Genomic DNA, 18060 nt, shown 5'->3' on the forward strand with positions numbered 1-18060 from the left:
GGGGGATGCTGGAAGCACTGGAATGAATGGGATACCTGGAAAGCCCGGAAAAAGAGTAAGAAATGACTTGGGATGCTACATAACGAATTTGAAGTTGCAAAAACGTTACATAATATTGAAAAAAAAATTACTAGGGTGAAAATGGAATAGATGGATCAAAGGGTCGAGAAGGAATGGAAGGAAACAAGGTAATTGAAGCGGATTAAAACATCAATTCATAGGAATTTCTCAATGCTTGCTTTTCTTTGTTGGGAAGGGCAAGAGAGGTGAAAGGGGGCCACGAGGGAAAACAGGTCCCAAGGTAAGATTTTATTATTTGAAAATTACTCTATTAATGCTCTCACTTAACATTGACGCCGAGTAAAAATGGACAGGACATTGATCCCCATCATCGCCAGTCATCACTCAAAATCACATCTCACTCTCCCCTCAGGGCAAGATGGGCTTAGCTGGCCCACGTGGACACACAGGACCCCCAGTATGATGATTACAATGATTCATTCATATCCTAAACTGTCTCGCACAATACATAATCCACAGTAAATTATTGAACGAGTTCAACGAAATACTCTGAGATCCATTTTTTTCTCTGTTTGTAGGGTACACGGGGTAACATTGGACTATACGGGGTGGTTGGACCTCAAGGCCGTTCAGGTGAACAGGGGCCACAAGGAGCTGCCGGCCCCCTTGGCATGATAGGTTACCCTGTATGTCTGCCTTTATTTCCATTACATTCAAATGAAATGGTTCTGTGTAAAAACTACACTTTAAAAAAAGTACTTTTTAGTCATGCTAACTAAATAGATTAAGTAGACAACCCTTAAATGTTCCCAATTTTTTGGGTAACTTCTTATTCACTGTTTCTAACTCATTTTATTAAGTTAATATTTTGAACTTGATTGACCGAATTCCATTAATTTATCAATTCATTTGGCACAAACCAATAGAATATTGCACCACCATATTTTTAGAATGTTTAATTATGTTTTTTAATGTAAGTCTCTTCATTAAGAACAGTTAAATTTGTATGATTTTAACTCCTTGGCGACCATTGATGGAAACAGGCGTCCAATCCATTTCGAGTAAGAGAGAACTGGCAAATATTATTCTATCAAGTTGGATTGGACGTCTGTGGCTGTCATTGGCAGTAAAACATTATGACTCAATGCCAGCCATCCCAGTTGAAATTAATTTGATATCTATCACTGTCAATGGTGGTTAATGAGTTTTAAAGGCAAAAAAGATTGGTACTATTGATACTATTTTCACCCCTGCCAAACAAAAGCTAAAAGTTAATTATGACAAGGACAAAAACATCAAAATAGAAGAAGCAGAAAATGTATTCGTTTTTCTTTTCTTTTATCTTTAGGGTAAAGATGGACCTCAAGCATCAATTGGCCCACCTGGAATCAAAGGTGGCAAGGTGAACATTTTCTACTTATTTAACTACACTAAATGTGTATATTTTTTACTCTTAAAATACATTCTGATCATGAATGTTTGCTCTTATTCTATTTTTAGGGACCTAAAGGAACCGTAGGAGAGGAAGGACGTGCTGGTCTCGATGGTGAGGAGGTAGATAGTTTAAGACTGTGTTGTTTTTAATATCAACTTTCCACCATAGTGGCAAGGTTGCTACCATTCATTTCATTTGAATTTAGATGTTCTGTACTTTTATTGACCAAAGTTGTCTTCAACCTTTTCTTAGGGTCCACCCGGGCACATGGGGGCTGATGGACCGCCGGGACAAAACGGGACCTCGGTGAGTACATGTCAATCAATGGTTGCATGTTGGGAAATGCAAACATGCACACTGACACACCAAGGATGTTGATGGTATGTTTTAAGGGTGATAAAGGAAGAAAAGGAACCTCTGGTCCAAGAGGCCCAAAGGGAGTGGTGGGTCTCCACGGTATCCCAGGTTACCAAGGAGTGAAGGGAGGTCCAGGGAAGCAGGTTATTGAGCACACTTTTGGTCAAAGTTTTAGTGGGAGTTCAAAAGTGGTCAACTTGTATTAATTATCAGGGCCATGCTGGCGTACAAGGGGACAGAGGCAAACATGGATTTCCTGGCCTCAAGGTAAGTAGAATCTTTAGATATGTATTTAATTGACAGCAAGATGTTTGTTACAAGAGTGCTTCACCAGGGTCCACCAGGCCAAAGGGGTCCCCAAGGTTTGCTTGGACAGTTTGGAGCAGGAGGTGACACCGGGAATCCAGGAAGCAAAGGCCAAAAGGGACTTCAAGGAGAAATGGTTAGTATCTTCTTGTAGGCACTTTCACTTCTATTGACAAAAGACATACAAAACATTTACAAATTTTTTTTTTTTTTTAAATGCTTCAACATCAGAACAATGTTATGTGATTTCAGGGATCTCTTGGTCAAATTGGGCCGTCAGGAAATATTGGACCATCAGCACCAGTAAGATCTATAGTTAGGTTTCAATAAGGCATGGCCCGATTACAGAAAACAGATATTGCTAAAACTCATCACTGCGGTAAAAGGACTCATTTGGGAGTCTCCAGGCTGATTTTCCGCTCGCAAATTAGACTGAACAAACGACTTCTCTGAAGTCGAGCAATAGCAAAGACGTCAGTATTTCTATTTTCCTTTTATGCTGGATCTTGTGCATTGTGGTAATTTCTCTAAAATGGGCCGGGTCATTTCCAGGCAAACATAAGGAACAAAATCACCTCCTCAAAGATGAGTCAATTGCCATTTCGCAATGCAAATCTTAACATTAGACAAACTAAGTGGATGCTGTTTTTTGCCTCTTGCTTGTACACTGTATATTTTAAGTTTTAAATGATGAACGTGTTATTTAGGTTTGTGATTTAAACTAAATATGATACATAGTTAAAAACTTTATAGGACAAGTCATTTGACAAAACTTGACAAAAATTAATAACTACGTATTCTTTTATTTTTGTTGTTGATTATCAGTTATTGTATTTTTATATTAAGTCTAGTATATACTATATAAATATTAATACAATGAAAATGAATAAAAATAATATAGTTATGGCCCTCAATAAAATCGTTATTTATGGCACAATTTCTTTATTAATTAGTAAAAACAACAACACACACTCTTAATTATTTTTTTAATTCCATAGCATTTAAATGACAATAAATGCAACACATGGAGCATCTCAACTGAATAAAGTAAAAGACCAAACGGTTCAGAAAAACTAATAAATGAATTTTATTTATTTATTTATTTTAACCATTTATGTACTGTTACATTATCAGATAAGTTCTGATGTCATCGTCTGTCTTGAGCTTTTGTAATGGTTTTTAGGGTTTTTCTGGCAAGAAAGGAACTGATGGCAAACCTGGAAGAATTGGAGCAAAGGTGAAATGTCCGATTAGTTGCATAAATACTACAGAATATCCATTCATGTTGTCTGTGTGATCAACTGATGTCCGGCGGATCTGTTATGACTTTACGTATTGTCTTCATCAGGGCATCAATGGAAAAGTGGGTGAACTCGGGCCTCCAGGCAAGAAAGGACACATGGTGAGTTTTTGTCATGTGACGCACATCACTCTGAAACTCTGATTCGCCGAAAGACGTTTCGCCGAGCACCCTCTGAACCTGCATACAGTTTTTAATGATTATCTACTCAGTGTTGACCACAGTGACGCACTTGGTTTTTTTTAAACAATGCTTTGCATTACCCAGGGAGGAAACGGGGAAAAGGGGGCAAAAGGAGAACCTGGAACTCGAGGCACAATGGTGATGTATTTCAACAATCAAAATATTTTCATTTTTAATTGGCTTATTTTGTGAAATGATCTCGAACTGTTCATTCAGAGAGCTGAATTTTTTTCCAGGGCAAACAAGGAAAAATCGGCTTTATCGGTGTCCCTGGTTCTGAAGGTCCACTTGGAGCTGCTGGTCCACCTGGTACTCTTGGGAATAAAGGAATTCATGGGGCACCAGTAAGAATGTGATCATGTTCAAGCAGGTTTTCCACTAGTGTTTCATAAGCCTGGTGGGCCGTCGGGCTTTTCTTGACCCCTCCCCACAAAGCTCTCTGTCATTGCATTGAATTGCATTGAATTTTTCTTTCTTAAAACTGGATGTCAAGGCCTTTTTGCAAAAGTATAAGTTTTGTTCATGACTTATATTAAAACAAAATAGTCATTTCATTTATTTATTTTAGTTTTTCCTCCCAAAACATGTTAGGCTTCTCTACCACCAGGCAATGGAAGTTTTCTGGGAGAAAACCTGTTGGGTATATTAAAACTGAATTGTTAATATTTGCTTGACTATATTGTGAATGTTGTCTTAATTAAGGGATTGCCAGGTCAACCAGGTAATAAGGGAAACAAAGGAGCACCAGGGAAAACTGTAAGTTGCAATGCATACCTAATAAAATTGTTGAAATCTTTTTCAGAGGTATTTGATTGTCTTATCCAATTATTAGGGAGCTGAAGGCCCACCAGGGATCCAAGGACCATTGGGAAGACGTGGAATACCTGCAAGTATTTCTGATGATAAATCACCATATATACAGTGCATAGCCATACTATAAAGCAAAAATCGGAGCAAATAAACTGATGTGCACTCCTGTTTTAACGCTAGGGTTTGGATGGATTGGACGGATTACATGGGGTGCAAGGGAATGAAGGCTACCCGGTAAGAGAAATATCATTTTCTGGGATGAATATTGAGTCTTTAGTTAAGTTTTATAAAGTTGAATAAATCTCCTGAAGGGAACTACTGGCCACACAGGAGCTCGCGGATCACCAGGCAGGCCTGGTAAACAGGTCAAATACCACAGACGGTCGACAATACATTTGCTTTGCATTTATCAATTTATATTGCATTGTGCTTTTCATATTCAGGGTATACCTGGTCCACCTGGTCTCAGAGGAAATACTGGAACACAAGGCGTTAAGGTAATTGCAGTAGAGTCAACCCTCAGACCAATCAAATGGATTTGGCATCTATCAGTAGCCATAGCAAATGAATGGTATATTGTTGTCATAATATTGCACTGTTTATAATTTACACTTCTAGGGTGAACGTGGACCACCAGGAGAGACAGGACCTCCTGCACCAATTGGCCCAAAGGTATTTGAGTATACTACAAGCTATTTTAAACAGTGACCCGTGATATAATCGTCACAGGGACTTACGCAACAATAATATTTTTTGATCCAGGGTATTCAGGGACTGATGGGGGGTAAAGGAGTGACTGGAGCAAGAGGTCTCAAGGTGAATTCCCCCAGCTGTGCTTTTAAGTTTCGTAAAAAAAAGCAATTGTTTATCCATTTGGTGCTTATATACAGGGTGTACCAGGTGAAGGGGGCTTACAGGGCCCTGTTGGTCCATCAGGGATAAAGGTGGTATAACTTTTTTTTAAAATAGAAAGTGATTGAATTCAGTAATAATCTGTCATCTTTATAGGGGAAATTTGGTCTGGAAGGTGCTCACGGTGTAACTGGGGCTAAAGGAAAGCAGGTATATTTTCATACTTTTTTTTTTCTATAAAGTGACTCGTGGTGGTTGATTTTTTTTATTTTATTTTTTTTATTTTAAAGGGGGATAGTGGTCCTCATGGTCCACCTGGACAAAGAGGGCAGCCTGGCCACACGGTAGGATCGATACAGAGTTCTGTACCACATTCTCACCAACCCTGCAAATCTGAATCAAATAGGCTTGTCTATTATCAAGTTATCACAGAATTCCTTTTCTGACCTCTGTGACCTTTGAGCTCTTACCCTCAAATGACTCACCTCTTCCATTTAACATTACAAAAATATCCAATCATTTTAATAATACCTTTATTTATTCTTAAGATATCACCAAACTGACATACAGAACCAAATGCTTAACTGCCACACTAAAAGCAAGATTCTCCTGACATGAACTCAATACGCAGTAAATAGTTAATAACCAGAGTAACGTAAATTCCAATACTCTTATTTTGAAATGTCATGTTTCCTTAGAATGAAGTCATTTTTTTATTTTTTTGTACTCATTTTTATTCTCTCTTTGTACAGGGCCAGATTGGAATGAAGGTGAGATCGGATTTTTAGTGTCTGCAATTCTGTTTGAAGTTAGAAGAGTAATTATAATAAATCACAACTCCTATAATTTGGTCGCCTGTTACAGCATTATCTCTAGTTTGACTGATTTTTTGTATTTAGTGATTACATGTCCTTTGTTCCTTACCAGGGAATGAAAGGGATCCAAGGCACCAGTGGAACTAAGGGACTTAAGGGCAAACAAGGACCTCCAGTAAGATGTATTTACTTATTCGCTGACATTGACATGGATAGAGCTCCAATTCATTTCAAGTGATCGATTATTATTGTCTGTGGCTATGTAAAGTTTTTACTTTTTAATGTTTGGGTTCTTACTGTCATTTGTTCCTCAGGGAAAAGCAGGTTTGCCAAGAAAAAGCAGCACCTATTCACAACTGGAGCACAGATCAGTTGAAAAATTTGAATCCAGTAAAAAATATCATTCTCAAGCAAGACTCGAGTCAACGCTTGTCACAAAAAACGATGGACGGCAAAAAGTAGGTATACACTTTCTCCTCCTGGATGCCTTATCCATTTCGGGTTTTAACTCATGGGCCCCCATTGATGGCAATAGATGTCCAACCCATTTTGACCATCTGACTTTGGCCTCATCCCCTGACTTTTTATTTTAATTTCGTTTCTTGATCTTTTTTTTATAATTTTATTTTCACTTAGAATTATTTGTATTTTTGTTGAAAGCCATGGCTTTTTTTCCTTTTTATTCATTACTATTTAAATAGAATAGAAAGATAACATACCCTTCCATTAATTTCAGCTCTTTTCACTGGAATTATCTATTTATATATTATTTTTCATTTCTCATCCCAAAATATATGAGGGCAACTCTAATACTAAAATTGGATGTGAATTGGGACCGCAAAATATTGGCCGGCTGCATATGGCCTCAGGTTTGAGACACCAGTCCGAGTAATATGAACATAATAAAAACATTTAAGAAGAAAAAAAGCCTAATAGTTGCATGAAATGGTTAAATAACATAATCCCATGTAGGAGCCCAGTCCAGTGAAAGTGTATCTAGAAGATGAAGCAGATGAAGAAGCTTTCCACTTGCCTCAAGGCACTAAAGACGACCCCGGTACCTCTTGTTACGAGTTGGGTCTCATCCACCCGCATTTCAGTGATGGTGAGCAGAATTTTGACCCCCGTATTTTCCGGACTATCAGTCACACTTTATTTTCATTGTCTGGCTGGGCCTGCGACTAATACTCTAGTGGGACTTATGTTTTTTTTTCTCTTTGACCACGACAGGCGGTTATGTTTTTTGTTGTTGTTGTCTTTTTTAGTTTAAAGTCTGAAAAATATCCATTTTCCTCCACTTTACTATTTGTTACTATGTCTGTTTTTGGTTTCTGATTTTTTTTTTTTAAAGAGTGACTACAGTGCGACATGTATATACTATATTTTTTCCCTATTCATTGTTCATTATTTGGCTGAAGTGACTTGTAGTCAAAAAAATACGATGCTCTTTGGATTGCTTTTAGTTGTCGGAAAAACTCTCAATTCATTATTTTTTAGGTTATTTTTACATGGACCCCAACCAAGGTTGTCCCTACGATGCTTTCAGAGTGTTTTGTAACTTCACAGCAGGAGGAAGCACCTGCATAGATCCACTAAAATCGCAGGTAAAATTGTAAGGGCCTTGCAAAGACTGTCTTCAAAATGTTGCACTTATTCAATTTCAATGCACTAAAATGGTGAGGTCATGTAAAAAATGCTTTGATATTCTGTTTTGCAGATAAGCTTCAAGTGGGATTTAACAAAGAACCAGACGAGGCCATCGTCAATTCAGTGCTTTAGCCAGCAAAATGGCGGAGATAAGGTAAGACTAATCTTTGTAAATTGATAAGGAAGTCATCTGAGCTAATAGTATGTCCAATTCTCTGAAGTTTGCTTACCTGGGCGTGGACGTCGTCCAGATGAGGTTTCTACGTTTACACAGCCTCACGTGCTCCCAGCGTATGAAGCTAAAATGGACATCCAACCCCTGTGGGTTGGATGGCATGAAAGACTTAGTCCACTTACTTGGGGACTCCCTCGAAGACATAAATTCACGCCACACCAACGTGTCAACACGAGCGCTTGAGGTAATTGATTTTTTTCCCAAAGACTCGCTATTATGAATCGTATTGATTTTTCACGCGCGTTCGCAGGTGGAGGTGGTTGTAAAAGTTTGGGGCAGCAGCGAACTACATCGAGGTGATATGCAATTACTTCCTATCAGAGATTTGGGGATAGAAACGGCATCGCATTGTGAGCAAGTCGCTGAGCTCAAAGCAGAATTGGGACCCATCTGCTTCTTGTGATGTTTGATTGTGTGGGTGTTTGTGTACTGTTTGTGGGTGTGTTTGTTAAATTCCCTGTAAATAACTATAGTAAGGATGTATGAATTCTTTGCAGTCTGCATTATTGCTGCTCTATTGTGTGTATATTTATTGACATTGCAGCTCTTAAAAAATGTTCACACAGAATATTTGTTTGTGAGAATGTATTTATTTGTCTCATCTCATTTACTGAACCGCTTTATCCTCATTAGGGTCACAGGGGGTGCTGGAGCCAATCCCAGCTGTCTCCGGGCCAGAGGCCAGGGACACCCTGAATCGGTGGCCAGCCAATCGAAGGGCACAAGGATACAACAACTATGCACACTCACACCCATACCTAGGGGCAATTTAGAGTGTCCAATCAGCCTACCATGCATGTTTTTGGAATGTGGGAGGAAACCCACGCAGGCCTGGGGAAAACAGGCAAACTCCACACAAATGGAAATGACCTGGATTTGAACCCAGGACCCCAAAGCTGTGAGGCCGACGGACTAACCACTCGCCACACCGGGCCGCCCGCATTTCTTTGTTTTAAAATCAAATCACAAAGATTCTTATCATTTGAAAAAACATATCAGAGTAGTTGATAGTTAACTCATTCATAAAACATATGTAAATTTTCTTTCCCTGTATTTGTTTACCGTGGCACAACATTACATACATTAGCACCGTCGGACCAAAAGAAAGGTTTGCAATTAAATTCGTAGTTACATAAAAAAAATATGCCAATAAATTTGGGCATTCATTCGCTACTCTCATTCACAATTATAAGAGACCACAAAATGTCACCAGGGGAATTTAGATTCAATAAAACTACAGATGCTTGTGTTCTCACAATTATGGCCTTGTGTCTTTGTAGCTAATCGTGTTTGACATGCTGCACTCATAAGACCGACTTGCCAGAGCCCACAACACATCTTTTCAAATATCCTTTCAAACTTGTTTCAAAGCTTGAGAGAGGAACTGAATAATGCTCTATGGCACTTTATTTATGCTGCAGCCAGTCAATTCGCCATGCATCTTGCAGTAGTTCTTGTTGTGTACACTATCATTTTGAGCTACTCCTTCATTATTCGTGGACAAATCATGAAATATGGAAGGTATACATTGCAGGGATTTATTAATATGCATTGATCTTAAAAGCTGTTTTTTTCGTATTGGGGCTGATTAATACATTGTGCAATTATAGTGGGAAGTTAACCAGTAGAGGAAAGCCATGCATTTGCCAGGAAAAGGCAGCCTTCAGCCTATATAGCACATTAGTGCTTCTTTAAGTCATTCACTGCCATTGACAGTGAAATGCTCGATCCATTTGAACTGGAACAGTTGGCAACAAACTATTGCCGTCTTGCTGTAGATTTAATATTTCTGATTTAGATTTAAGATTTGGAGATAAATATCAAAGGGTTAAATATATAATACTTAGTTTGGGATTAAACATTCAACAGTAACACTTATTGTTTGAAAACAAACTTGTAAACGTTCACATCACCTTTTCAATATTGTTTAGGGCTAAATACTGTAAATCTTTCATTTGAATGTTTTTTTATTATTAATAATACATTATACATAATGTTTATTATTTATTTGTTTGGGTTTATTGAATTAATAGGAAATGTACATGTGCAATATGTTGAGACGATAGTGTAATCGTAAATATATACACATAGATAAATTGCAGTTTGAAACCAAATATGCATGATGTAACACAATTTTATTCTATTATGAAAATTAAGTAGTAAATGTTAAAAAAAAATAAAAGTCCCGAGATTGCTGATGACGTATAAAGACTAGCGACGTTCAGCCAATCAACGTCGAGCTGACGGTCATCTCCGGTGTTGAGTGCGTTGTCTGTCAGTGTTCACTTTTTTCTTATCATTTATCCTTTGTAAGATATACGCACTGCTGCGTGGACGCCCGCTGGCATCGTGGAAGTGGAGTATATATTTCCCGAGTGGTTCTCAGGTGAGCGATTTAATTATATTTCGAATGATAATGAAAATGAACCTGTTGTTTGGATTGTTTGGCTATTAGGCTTGCTCTCACTCATCAACCGCAACGTGGCGTGAACGGTATTAATACATAAATACCAAAGGAAATACTCTTAAATATCGTCCCTGAAGGCGTGTGCAAATTTGTGTTTTGTGCATTGTGTTCTTACAATATTTAAGATGTGTATTTTTGGTCCTTTTCTTTCTATATTTCTCAATGTAAACCGTGAAGTGCAATTTGTGACCGTGAAGTGGAAGTTTGGGTTTAGAAATGACGTCAGGACATGCAGGACGTGAAAGAGTGGTCGTGACGTCAGGAGGTGAAAGAGTGGTCTTGACGACAGGATGTGAAAGTGGTCATGACTGGGACCCGAAAGAGTGGTCATGTGACCAACTCAGGGCTGTTGGGAAGGACCTGCTGAGTTGAGACTTGAGTGTATACTTGAAAGATGCGTGCAACAATTTGTTAAGGCCTTAGCAGCTCCTAATTGTCCAGTGAGAAGGCATACACGGTAAGAGAAATTATACTTGTTGTCTAGTATTCTGTTTCCTCTGTTAACAATGTTATTCTGTAATATTTGTATCGTTTCAGTTTTTCATGGTGTTGTTGTTGTTTGATGCTTGGAAGAAATAAAAACATCAATCCCATCATACATCAGTCGATGCGCGGCTTAATTCTGACCAGGAGAAGAACGTTAGAGGCAACTAAATATACCAAAGAAAATATTCTTAAATATCGTGACATGGCTGACTATTCGATGTGTTTTTGTGCTAAATGTGTGCTGCTAGCCGTCGATTCAGAGTCATGTGAAACTAATTCACTTGTTTTACTGGCCTCGTTTTGTGTGTCACTAAACATCCTTGAGATTCTTGTCCATTGATTGTCAACATGAGATGGGAATCAACTTAAATTCTAACTTTGAGCCCACTATTTTTCTTTCTAGGATGGAAAAGGGGGATGATAGCAGTGTCCGCCTACGACACCAAAGTCTTCCCAAATTGTCCACTTTGAAGGAACCGGAATACCCAGGGAATGGCGAGTGTAGTAGTCCGGGAACGGAACAAAGTCAGTCCATTGGGGACAACAACATCAGCAGTAATGGTAGGAAACGCTTTAATTAAAGCGCAAGACAATTGCTGGTATGAATGACGCTAATATGGAACTGTAGGCTCCCAAAAGGATGATGATGATGATGCATGTATATTTGACGACACTGCTTACTGCTACAAAGTGTCTTTTATATTTCACAACAACGTGTTTATGCTTTCTCAGGGATAATCGAGATGGAGCACATGATCAGCAAGAAGCTCCAACTAAAGTTGAAAGCTGAGGTTATAATTTCAATTTGTTTTTTGGAAGGAGGTTCTGTGGTTGCAAAGGAAAAGTGAGGTCACCTTTTTTTTCTCGTTCTCAGTACATGAAGAAAGACTTGATGCAGGAGTTTGACAACCAGGTCAACGACTTCATGGACAGTCTAATCGAGGAGTCAACTCGCCTGGAGTCCCCACAAATGCCTATTGTTTTCTCCCCTGCTCTCTCAGACAAGGAAAGGAGCAGACTCGGGTATGCACTAGATCATTTGTGCAATTAGTGCTGGGTGATCTCACAATATTTAGCCCCAAAGCGTTAGTAAATTTTAGTTAGTAAGAATTCTTCTGATCATAGCTATTGACAATTTTCATCATTGAATATCAAAAAATACACGCTACTGAACTCTACACTGCCTCTATTTATTAAATCAATCAACTTGTAACAGCCATTTTTTTTTAAATTAGCGTCACAATAAAGCACAAATATATGGTGCAATAAAAAAATTCGAGGGCATCCGTTTACTCATTAGGTACCACTGACAGTGTAGATGTCCAGTCCATTTTGGCAAGGAGAGGCTGGCAGCGATTGATCTCCAAAAGTAGCTTTTTCTTACCTTTGCCCTTTTAGTTCCTTTTTTTTAATCAAATAATCTTTTTAAAAAAGGAAAATATGCCACATTGTTAATACCCAGTACCATTATTCCCTATCTAGATCAGCACCATTTAACATTTTAACAAAAAAAAATTTGAATAGGATCCAACAAATGGGTTCAATATGAATAAGCATGGACATGTCTTCTTTCAGGAATTTCCCTCTTCTTCGTGGCCAGGGAAAACTGTTTCTAAGCCGCAGGTCGCTCCTTGAGTAAGTGGACAATTGTATTGCTATCAACCAAGGCTTTACATGCATGGGGCAAGTTTTTTTTCTATTCCCCCACAGTGAACTCTTTGAGGTGAACCATATCCGGACTATCTACCACATGTTTATTGCTCTGCTCATCCTCTTTATCTTCAGTACTCTGGTGGTTGATTTCATAGATGAAGGCAGGTAATGGAAAAGACAGGTTTGATTAATGTTGTTTCTGCTTTAGTTTTGCACTAGCCCTTCATTCAGGAATTTACATCTACCTATTTCACTGCTATTGACTGTTCGAGACATCCAATCATCCTCCTGTTGTCAATTGGAAATTATTTGGATGCGTATATGCTTTTGAAAAGTGGTTGTCAACTTGTAGACATCCAATCCATTTGAAGTGGGAGCGAATGAACTTCAATTGGATTGGATGTCTACGCTGTTAAAGGCAGCCAAAAACAAATACTTAAAGCATTGGAGGAATACATAAGTAGATTAAAAAATGGAATTAAAAAAATAAATGCAGCTAAAAATGAGAAAATGGAAAAATAAATGAGTTGCCATGATTGACTAATCAAATGAAACAATATAATTTTATAGTTAAGTTAATCATTTAGAGACATTGTTGACCTATATATAATTTGTCAAAATTCACTTTTTCAGCATCTCGCAAATATATGTTTTTAATTATCAATTATAATAAAAAATAAAGAGGAAAGGAACTTTTTTATTAAATCAATATTTTATTTTTTTCATTTGTATTTTCCTTCAAAACAAAGGCATTAAATAGGAAATTGTTTTTATTAAAAAATATCTAGTATTGATTAAAAAAAAGTGACAAAAACTGCAAATATTCATTGGTATCTGTTCGAGAAATATGTCAAGTTAAAGCCACGTAAAATTTGCACAATGCAGGTTTTGAGTTTGGCACTTGAAACTTCCGTTAAACTCTCCTATTTTCTTGTCTTGAGGTTGGTGCTGGATTTTGACCTGCTTGTCTACGCGTTTGGACAGTTCCCCCTGGTGGTGTGCACTTGGATCTTCATGTTCCTTTCCGTTCTCGTGGTTCCATATCCCCTATTCAAGCTGTGGATACAGACCCAGTCGGGCTCTTCTCGACACAGCCGGCTTTTCAACTTTTTCTTTGGGTCTGTGTATCTTCTCTACCAATCTTTGGGCCTTGGTTTTTTACCCACATATGTGGTGGTGAGCAACAGTTTGCCCCCAGCCTCGTGCTTCATCGTCATCTTAGAACAGGTATTTTCAATATTCCCTAATTTTCAAAATGGGGACTTTGAATAATTACAGAAATTCCTGCCAATGTCACATTTCAGGTGAGACTCATGATGAAAGTGCACTCCTTTATAAGAGAGAACGTGCCAAGAGTCCTGGCTTGGACTAAAGACAAGTCCAGTAAGTCCCTTTACCCACGTTATTAGTATAAGTCATTGGTGGATTCATAAATATTGGGACACCAATACAACGCACATCTTTTTGCTTCTTAACACCAACATTGAATTCAAAATGTAACCAAGTACAATTTGACTATTTGCAGTGAACTGGATCAAAATTACCACAGTTTGGATGTATGTATCTAAATTCTTCATGATCCTCTGGAATGCAAAAGACTAAAACTGTCTGCAGCAAGCAAAATGCATGCTCGATCGGATTTGGTTCAAGTGATTGATTTGACTATAATTTTAAAATTCCACATTTTTTCCATGAAAAACTAGCTATGAGTCTAAAACATTGTTTTTTACCAGTTCGGCGGGTACATCTGACCTGGTCTATTTTTAATTATTTACAAATACTTTCTATAGATCTTCTACATTCACTATTGTAGTCATTTAAACTTATATTTTGTTCTTGTGTAGCACCTTCATTGTCAGCAGTTTGATCTTTTAAAACTTTTCAACATGTTATCATATTTTTGGGACTCTTACAATGTGATTACTTTATATTACTTTTGTTTGTGTGTGTTGGCCAGAGGAAGCGTACTTTGCTTGTTTATTTCAACGAGTCTCCTGTTGTGTCCAGGTCCAGGCCAAGGCCCAGTGGTCCCTCTTCTTTCTCAATATCTCTACTTTTTATTTGCCCCCACGCTTATCTACAGAGATAAATACCCAAGGTAAACCAAACATTAATTTTGTGAAATAGCCAGAATTAAACATGGAGCACCTGAATCAACTTTCTTGCATATTTTGTTTTAGAAACCCAATAATCAGATGGGGCTACGTGGCCACAAAGTTACTCCAGGTACCAATTCCTGACTGACTGAAACAAATTGTCTGCCTATTTATCTCACCACCATTCCCAATTATTTTCTCATCACAGGTACTGGGCTGTCTTTTTTACGCATACTATGTGTTTGTGCGGCTCTGCATCCCTCAGTTCCACAGCATCAGGCTTCAGTTTTTTGACCTAAGGTCCATGGTTCTGGGCGTCTTTAACTCCATCTTGCCTGGTAAGATCCATTCAGCGCCTATAATCCTAGCTGATGAATTAATGGAGTTTTTTTTGTCGTTTTACAGGAGTGTTGGTTCTCTTTCTGGGGTTTTTTGCCTTCCTCCACTGTTGGCTGAATGCATTTGCAGAGATGCTGCGTTTTGGTGACAATGTTCTATAATGTAGGGAATAGTATTCTCAATCTTGTTTAATTGTAACACTTTGAACATTACCTTTTAAAAATTGTATTTTTTTTAAACTGCACGTGCAGTATTTATGTATATTTAAATATTCACGTTTGTAAGACTCAATGGCGGTCACTGAGTTAAACGTGTGAGCTATGAAGGGTTAAAGCAATTCTCATTTGACTTCCAACTCACAGGATTGGTGGAACTCAACATCCTTTGCCAATTACTACCGTACTTGGAACGTCGTCGTTCACGATTGGCTGTTTCATTACGTGTATCGGGACTTTCTGTTGGTAAGTTAGGCTGCTTTTGTTTCATTTTTGACAGATCTTAAAAGTTTTTACTGATTCGAGTTTTATGATTCAAGATCTCCCAGAAGCGTTTCCGAGCGGCGGCCATGCTGTTTGTGTTTACGATTTCCGCAGTAGTCCACGAGTACATCCTCGCAATCTGCTTCGGATTTTTCTACCCGGTCCTCTTCTGCCTGTTTATGTGTTTTGGAAGTAACGTATCCTACATACTTTGCTGTTTTCTTATTGAATAGTTTATTTTTTTTAATTGTCAATTATCTTCTATGTTTTTACAGTGATGTTTAATTTCATCCTCCACGATCAAAGGAAAGGCCCCATCTGGAACATCATCATGTGGACGTCCCTTTTCTTAGGTCACGGCGTCATCATCTGTTTGTACTCTCAGGAGTGGTATGCCCAGCGCTACTGCCCCCTGAAAGAGGTATATATATTTTTTTTTTAAATACGGAAAAAATATATAGATATCTTATTAAAAAATGAAATTATCTTTAGTTTTCTCATCCAGTGATTAACAGTTTAAAGAATATATAAATGAAAATATTTATTTTTTCCTTTTTGTTATTTTATTTATATGTAATATTACCATTAAATTTAAATGTGAATTAAAAACATAGTTCCAATGTTTTATCCTTTTAAAAAATATTTTAAACATTTAGGAGAATGGAGTATTCTTTATATATTGTCTATTTTGTTTCTAGCCCTCTTTTCTAGAGTTACTCCAGCCTCGATCATGGACCTGTAAGAAAAGTGCCATTATCAACTAAAAGGCTGTGACCGAACCTGGCCGTTGTCGTATCACGTTGACCAGCTCGTCTCTTACCGTCACAACTTTTGACATCTGGTATTTATTCTAGTTGATTGCACTACAGAGTTGTCAAACCAATGTTGGGAAGAGATTCCATAAGCCAAAATGTTCTTAATTTCCAAATAACACTGAAGCCTTAGTGACTTTCTCCCTCTCTTCAAAGTCACTATAAAAAAAGACTGCGAGCAAACGATTTTTTTGCGCGTACTATTTATTGTCTACTCTATATGATGAGATCTATTGTGAGGTTATACCTTGTGCCAATATGAGAGTGGCAGCTCAATACGAACATTGTGCAGTAATAATTTACACGGACTGTGATAGTTAATATTTAACAAAGCCACCAATGGCATCCCTGCAAAAAAGGTAATTTCGTAAGTTTGCCATGGGCCATTTTGCATTATTCAAACCGTGTATTATACATAAAAATATATTGAGTGTCAACTTTGTGTACTTAATTACAAACTGGATTAGTCTAAGGTTAGCATCATAAATGGTTCCTATGCACCTATTAACGCTATATTGCTACAGTCTTAATAATATTGATTGTTATTTGCTATGGCTTTGTTTATCCCAGTTTGGATGAGATGCTTTTACTTGAATTTGACTACAGAGTTGTCATTTCTCATTGACTTTTGACAATCACTAATTGTACATTGGCAACTGTGTTGAATTTCAATACAGGGAAGATGTATATAACTACAATATGTTCTTTTTGAAGTTGAAAAAAAAAAACACGTTGTAAGCCATGTATATAGTCCAATAGTTGAACACAAGATGGCACTGTATTAAAGGTCTAAGTGTGGAGAAGAGATGGAGCGTGTGTTCATATTAGAATATAGTAATATGTAGTATACATGTAAATAGTGAACATTTATGACAAGTGAAGTAATATAATAATGATATACATTTTGTTAATCATATTTCTCAGAGCTGACAGTGTTTCCCACAAATCCGTCATATTTGTTTACCTAGTATTGACTTGACTGCCTTGACTTGCATGTAATCTTAAATGTAAAGACAACACCTAGTTTAAATGACTTTAATGTTATAGAATTTTGCAAGAATTTAAACACGTAAATCACAAATGTCTTGAACTTCTGATAATAGAGGAAAAACAGGCTTAAACGCCAAAAATGAACATTCATAATATAGACTAGTGTACACCAAACAAGCTAATCTTGCTTTAGGAGTAAATTAATTATATTGTGCCATTGATTATTAAGGTAAAACATTATTTTAATTGCAAAAATTGTTGAGATCTGTTCAGACAAAATACGTTCACAAGTATTCAATATTTGTTAAAGATTTTTCAAAATGACAACCGTAATTTGGAATAATTTTCTACTAAAGTGGGTTCCCTGGTTGCTTGTGTGGGTTTTCTCTGGGTACTCCTCTTTCCTCCCACATCCCCAAAAGATCCAAGGTCGGCGGGTTGAACACTCTAAATTGCCCTTAGGTCTGAGTGTCAGAGCGAATGGTCTCCTTGTACCCTGCGATTGGCTGACAACCGATTCAGTGTTCCCTGCCTGGTGCCTGAAGTCAGCTGGGATAGGCTCCAGCACCCCCTGCGAACCTTGTGGGGTTAGTAGTACATAAAATGAATGAATCTACTGAAGTGACAACTGAAGGTTAAATGTATACATCACTGCAAAACAATCTCAAACCATTTGTCTCCCTCCTTTGCAGGATAAGTAAAAATTACTTTCCTTCAAAAATACATGACCAACTTTTTTGACTATTAACCCCACTTTCCCTTAAAGATGGGGACTTG

At 37.6% G+C, this 18060-nt stretch overlaps 2 protein-coding genes across 2 annotated transcripts; both read left to right on the forward strand.

Annotated features, from left to right (window-relative positions):
• The first annotated feature begins 9 nt into the window (after positions 1–9).
• On the forward strand, positions 10–8529 carry LOC144079042 (uncharacterized). The gene is made up of 32 exons (XM_077607578.1): positions 10–301; positions 434–478; positions 600–707; positions 1370–1423; positions 1522–1575; positions 1709–1762; positions 1849–1964; positions 2027–2080; positions 2148–2255; positions 2372–2422; positions 3303–3356; positions 3468–3521; positions 3687–3740; positions 3839–3946; positions 4305–4358; positions 4435–4492; positions 4593–4646; positions 4724–4777; positions 4856–4909; positions 5031–5084; positions 5175–5228; positions 5303–5356; positions 5421–5474; positions 5555–5608; positions 6017–6034; positions 6192–6254; positions 6394–6537; positions 7052–7184; positions 7577–7683; positions 7797–7880; positions 7948–8145; positions 8212–8529. Exons 2-32 carry the CDS (start codon positions 440–442, stop codon positions 8362–8364), a joined length of 2352 nt encoding a protein of 783 aa, XP_077463704.1. The 5' UTR covers positions 10–301; positions 434–439; the 3' UTR covers positions 8365–8529.
• A 1652-nt stretch (positions 8530–10181) lies between these two features.
• soat1 (sterol O-acyltransferase 1) lies at positions 10182–17006 on the forward strand. The gene is given in 17 exon segments (XM_077608094.1): positions 10182–10347; positions 11318–11475; positions 11647–11705; positions 11789–11937; positions 12490–12549; positions 12625–12732; positions 13509–13794; positions 13872–13950; positions 14575–14665; positions 14748–14793; positions 14872–15001; positions 15069–15150; positions 15152–15164; positions 15365–15463; positions 15538–15673; positions 15757–15902; positions 16180–17006. Coding segments are annotated over 16 exon segments (1707 nt in total). The 5' UTR covers positions 10182–10347; position 11318; the 3' UTR covers positions 16246–17006.
• Positions 17007–18060: the final 1054 nt, after the last annotated feature.

This window comes from Stigmatopora argus, chromosome 8 (genome assembly GCF_051989625.1).
Source record: "Stigmatopora argus isolate UIUO_Sarg chromosome 8, RoL_Sarg_1.0, whole genome shotgun sequence".
NCBI classification, from domain to species: Eukaryota; Metazoa; Chordata; class Actinopteri; order Syngnathiformes; family Syngnathidae; genus Stigmatopora; species Stigmatopora argus.

Bases quoted from the DNA above. Each gene is read 5' to 3' on its own strand.
- LOC144079042 (XM_077607578.1), top strand. From the start codon at position 440: ATGGGCTTAGCTGGCCCACGTGGACACACAGGACCCCCA. The intron at 708-1,369 runs GTATGTCTGCCT...TTTTATCTTTAG, and splicing joins TTGGCATGATAGGTTACCCT to GGTAAAGATGGACCTCAAGC. The intron at 3,947-4,304 runs GTAAGAATGTGA...GTCTTAATTAAG, and splicing joins AAGGAATTCATGGGGCACCA to GGATTGCCAGGTCAACCAGG.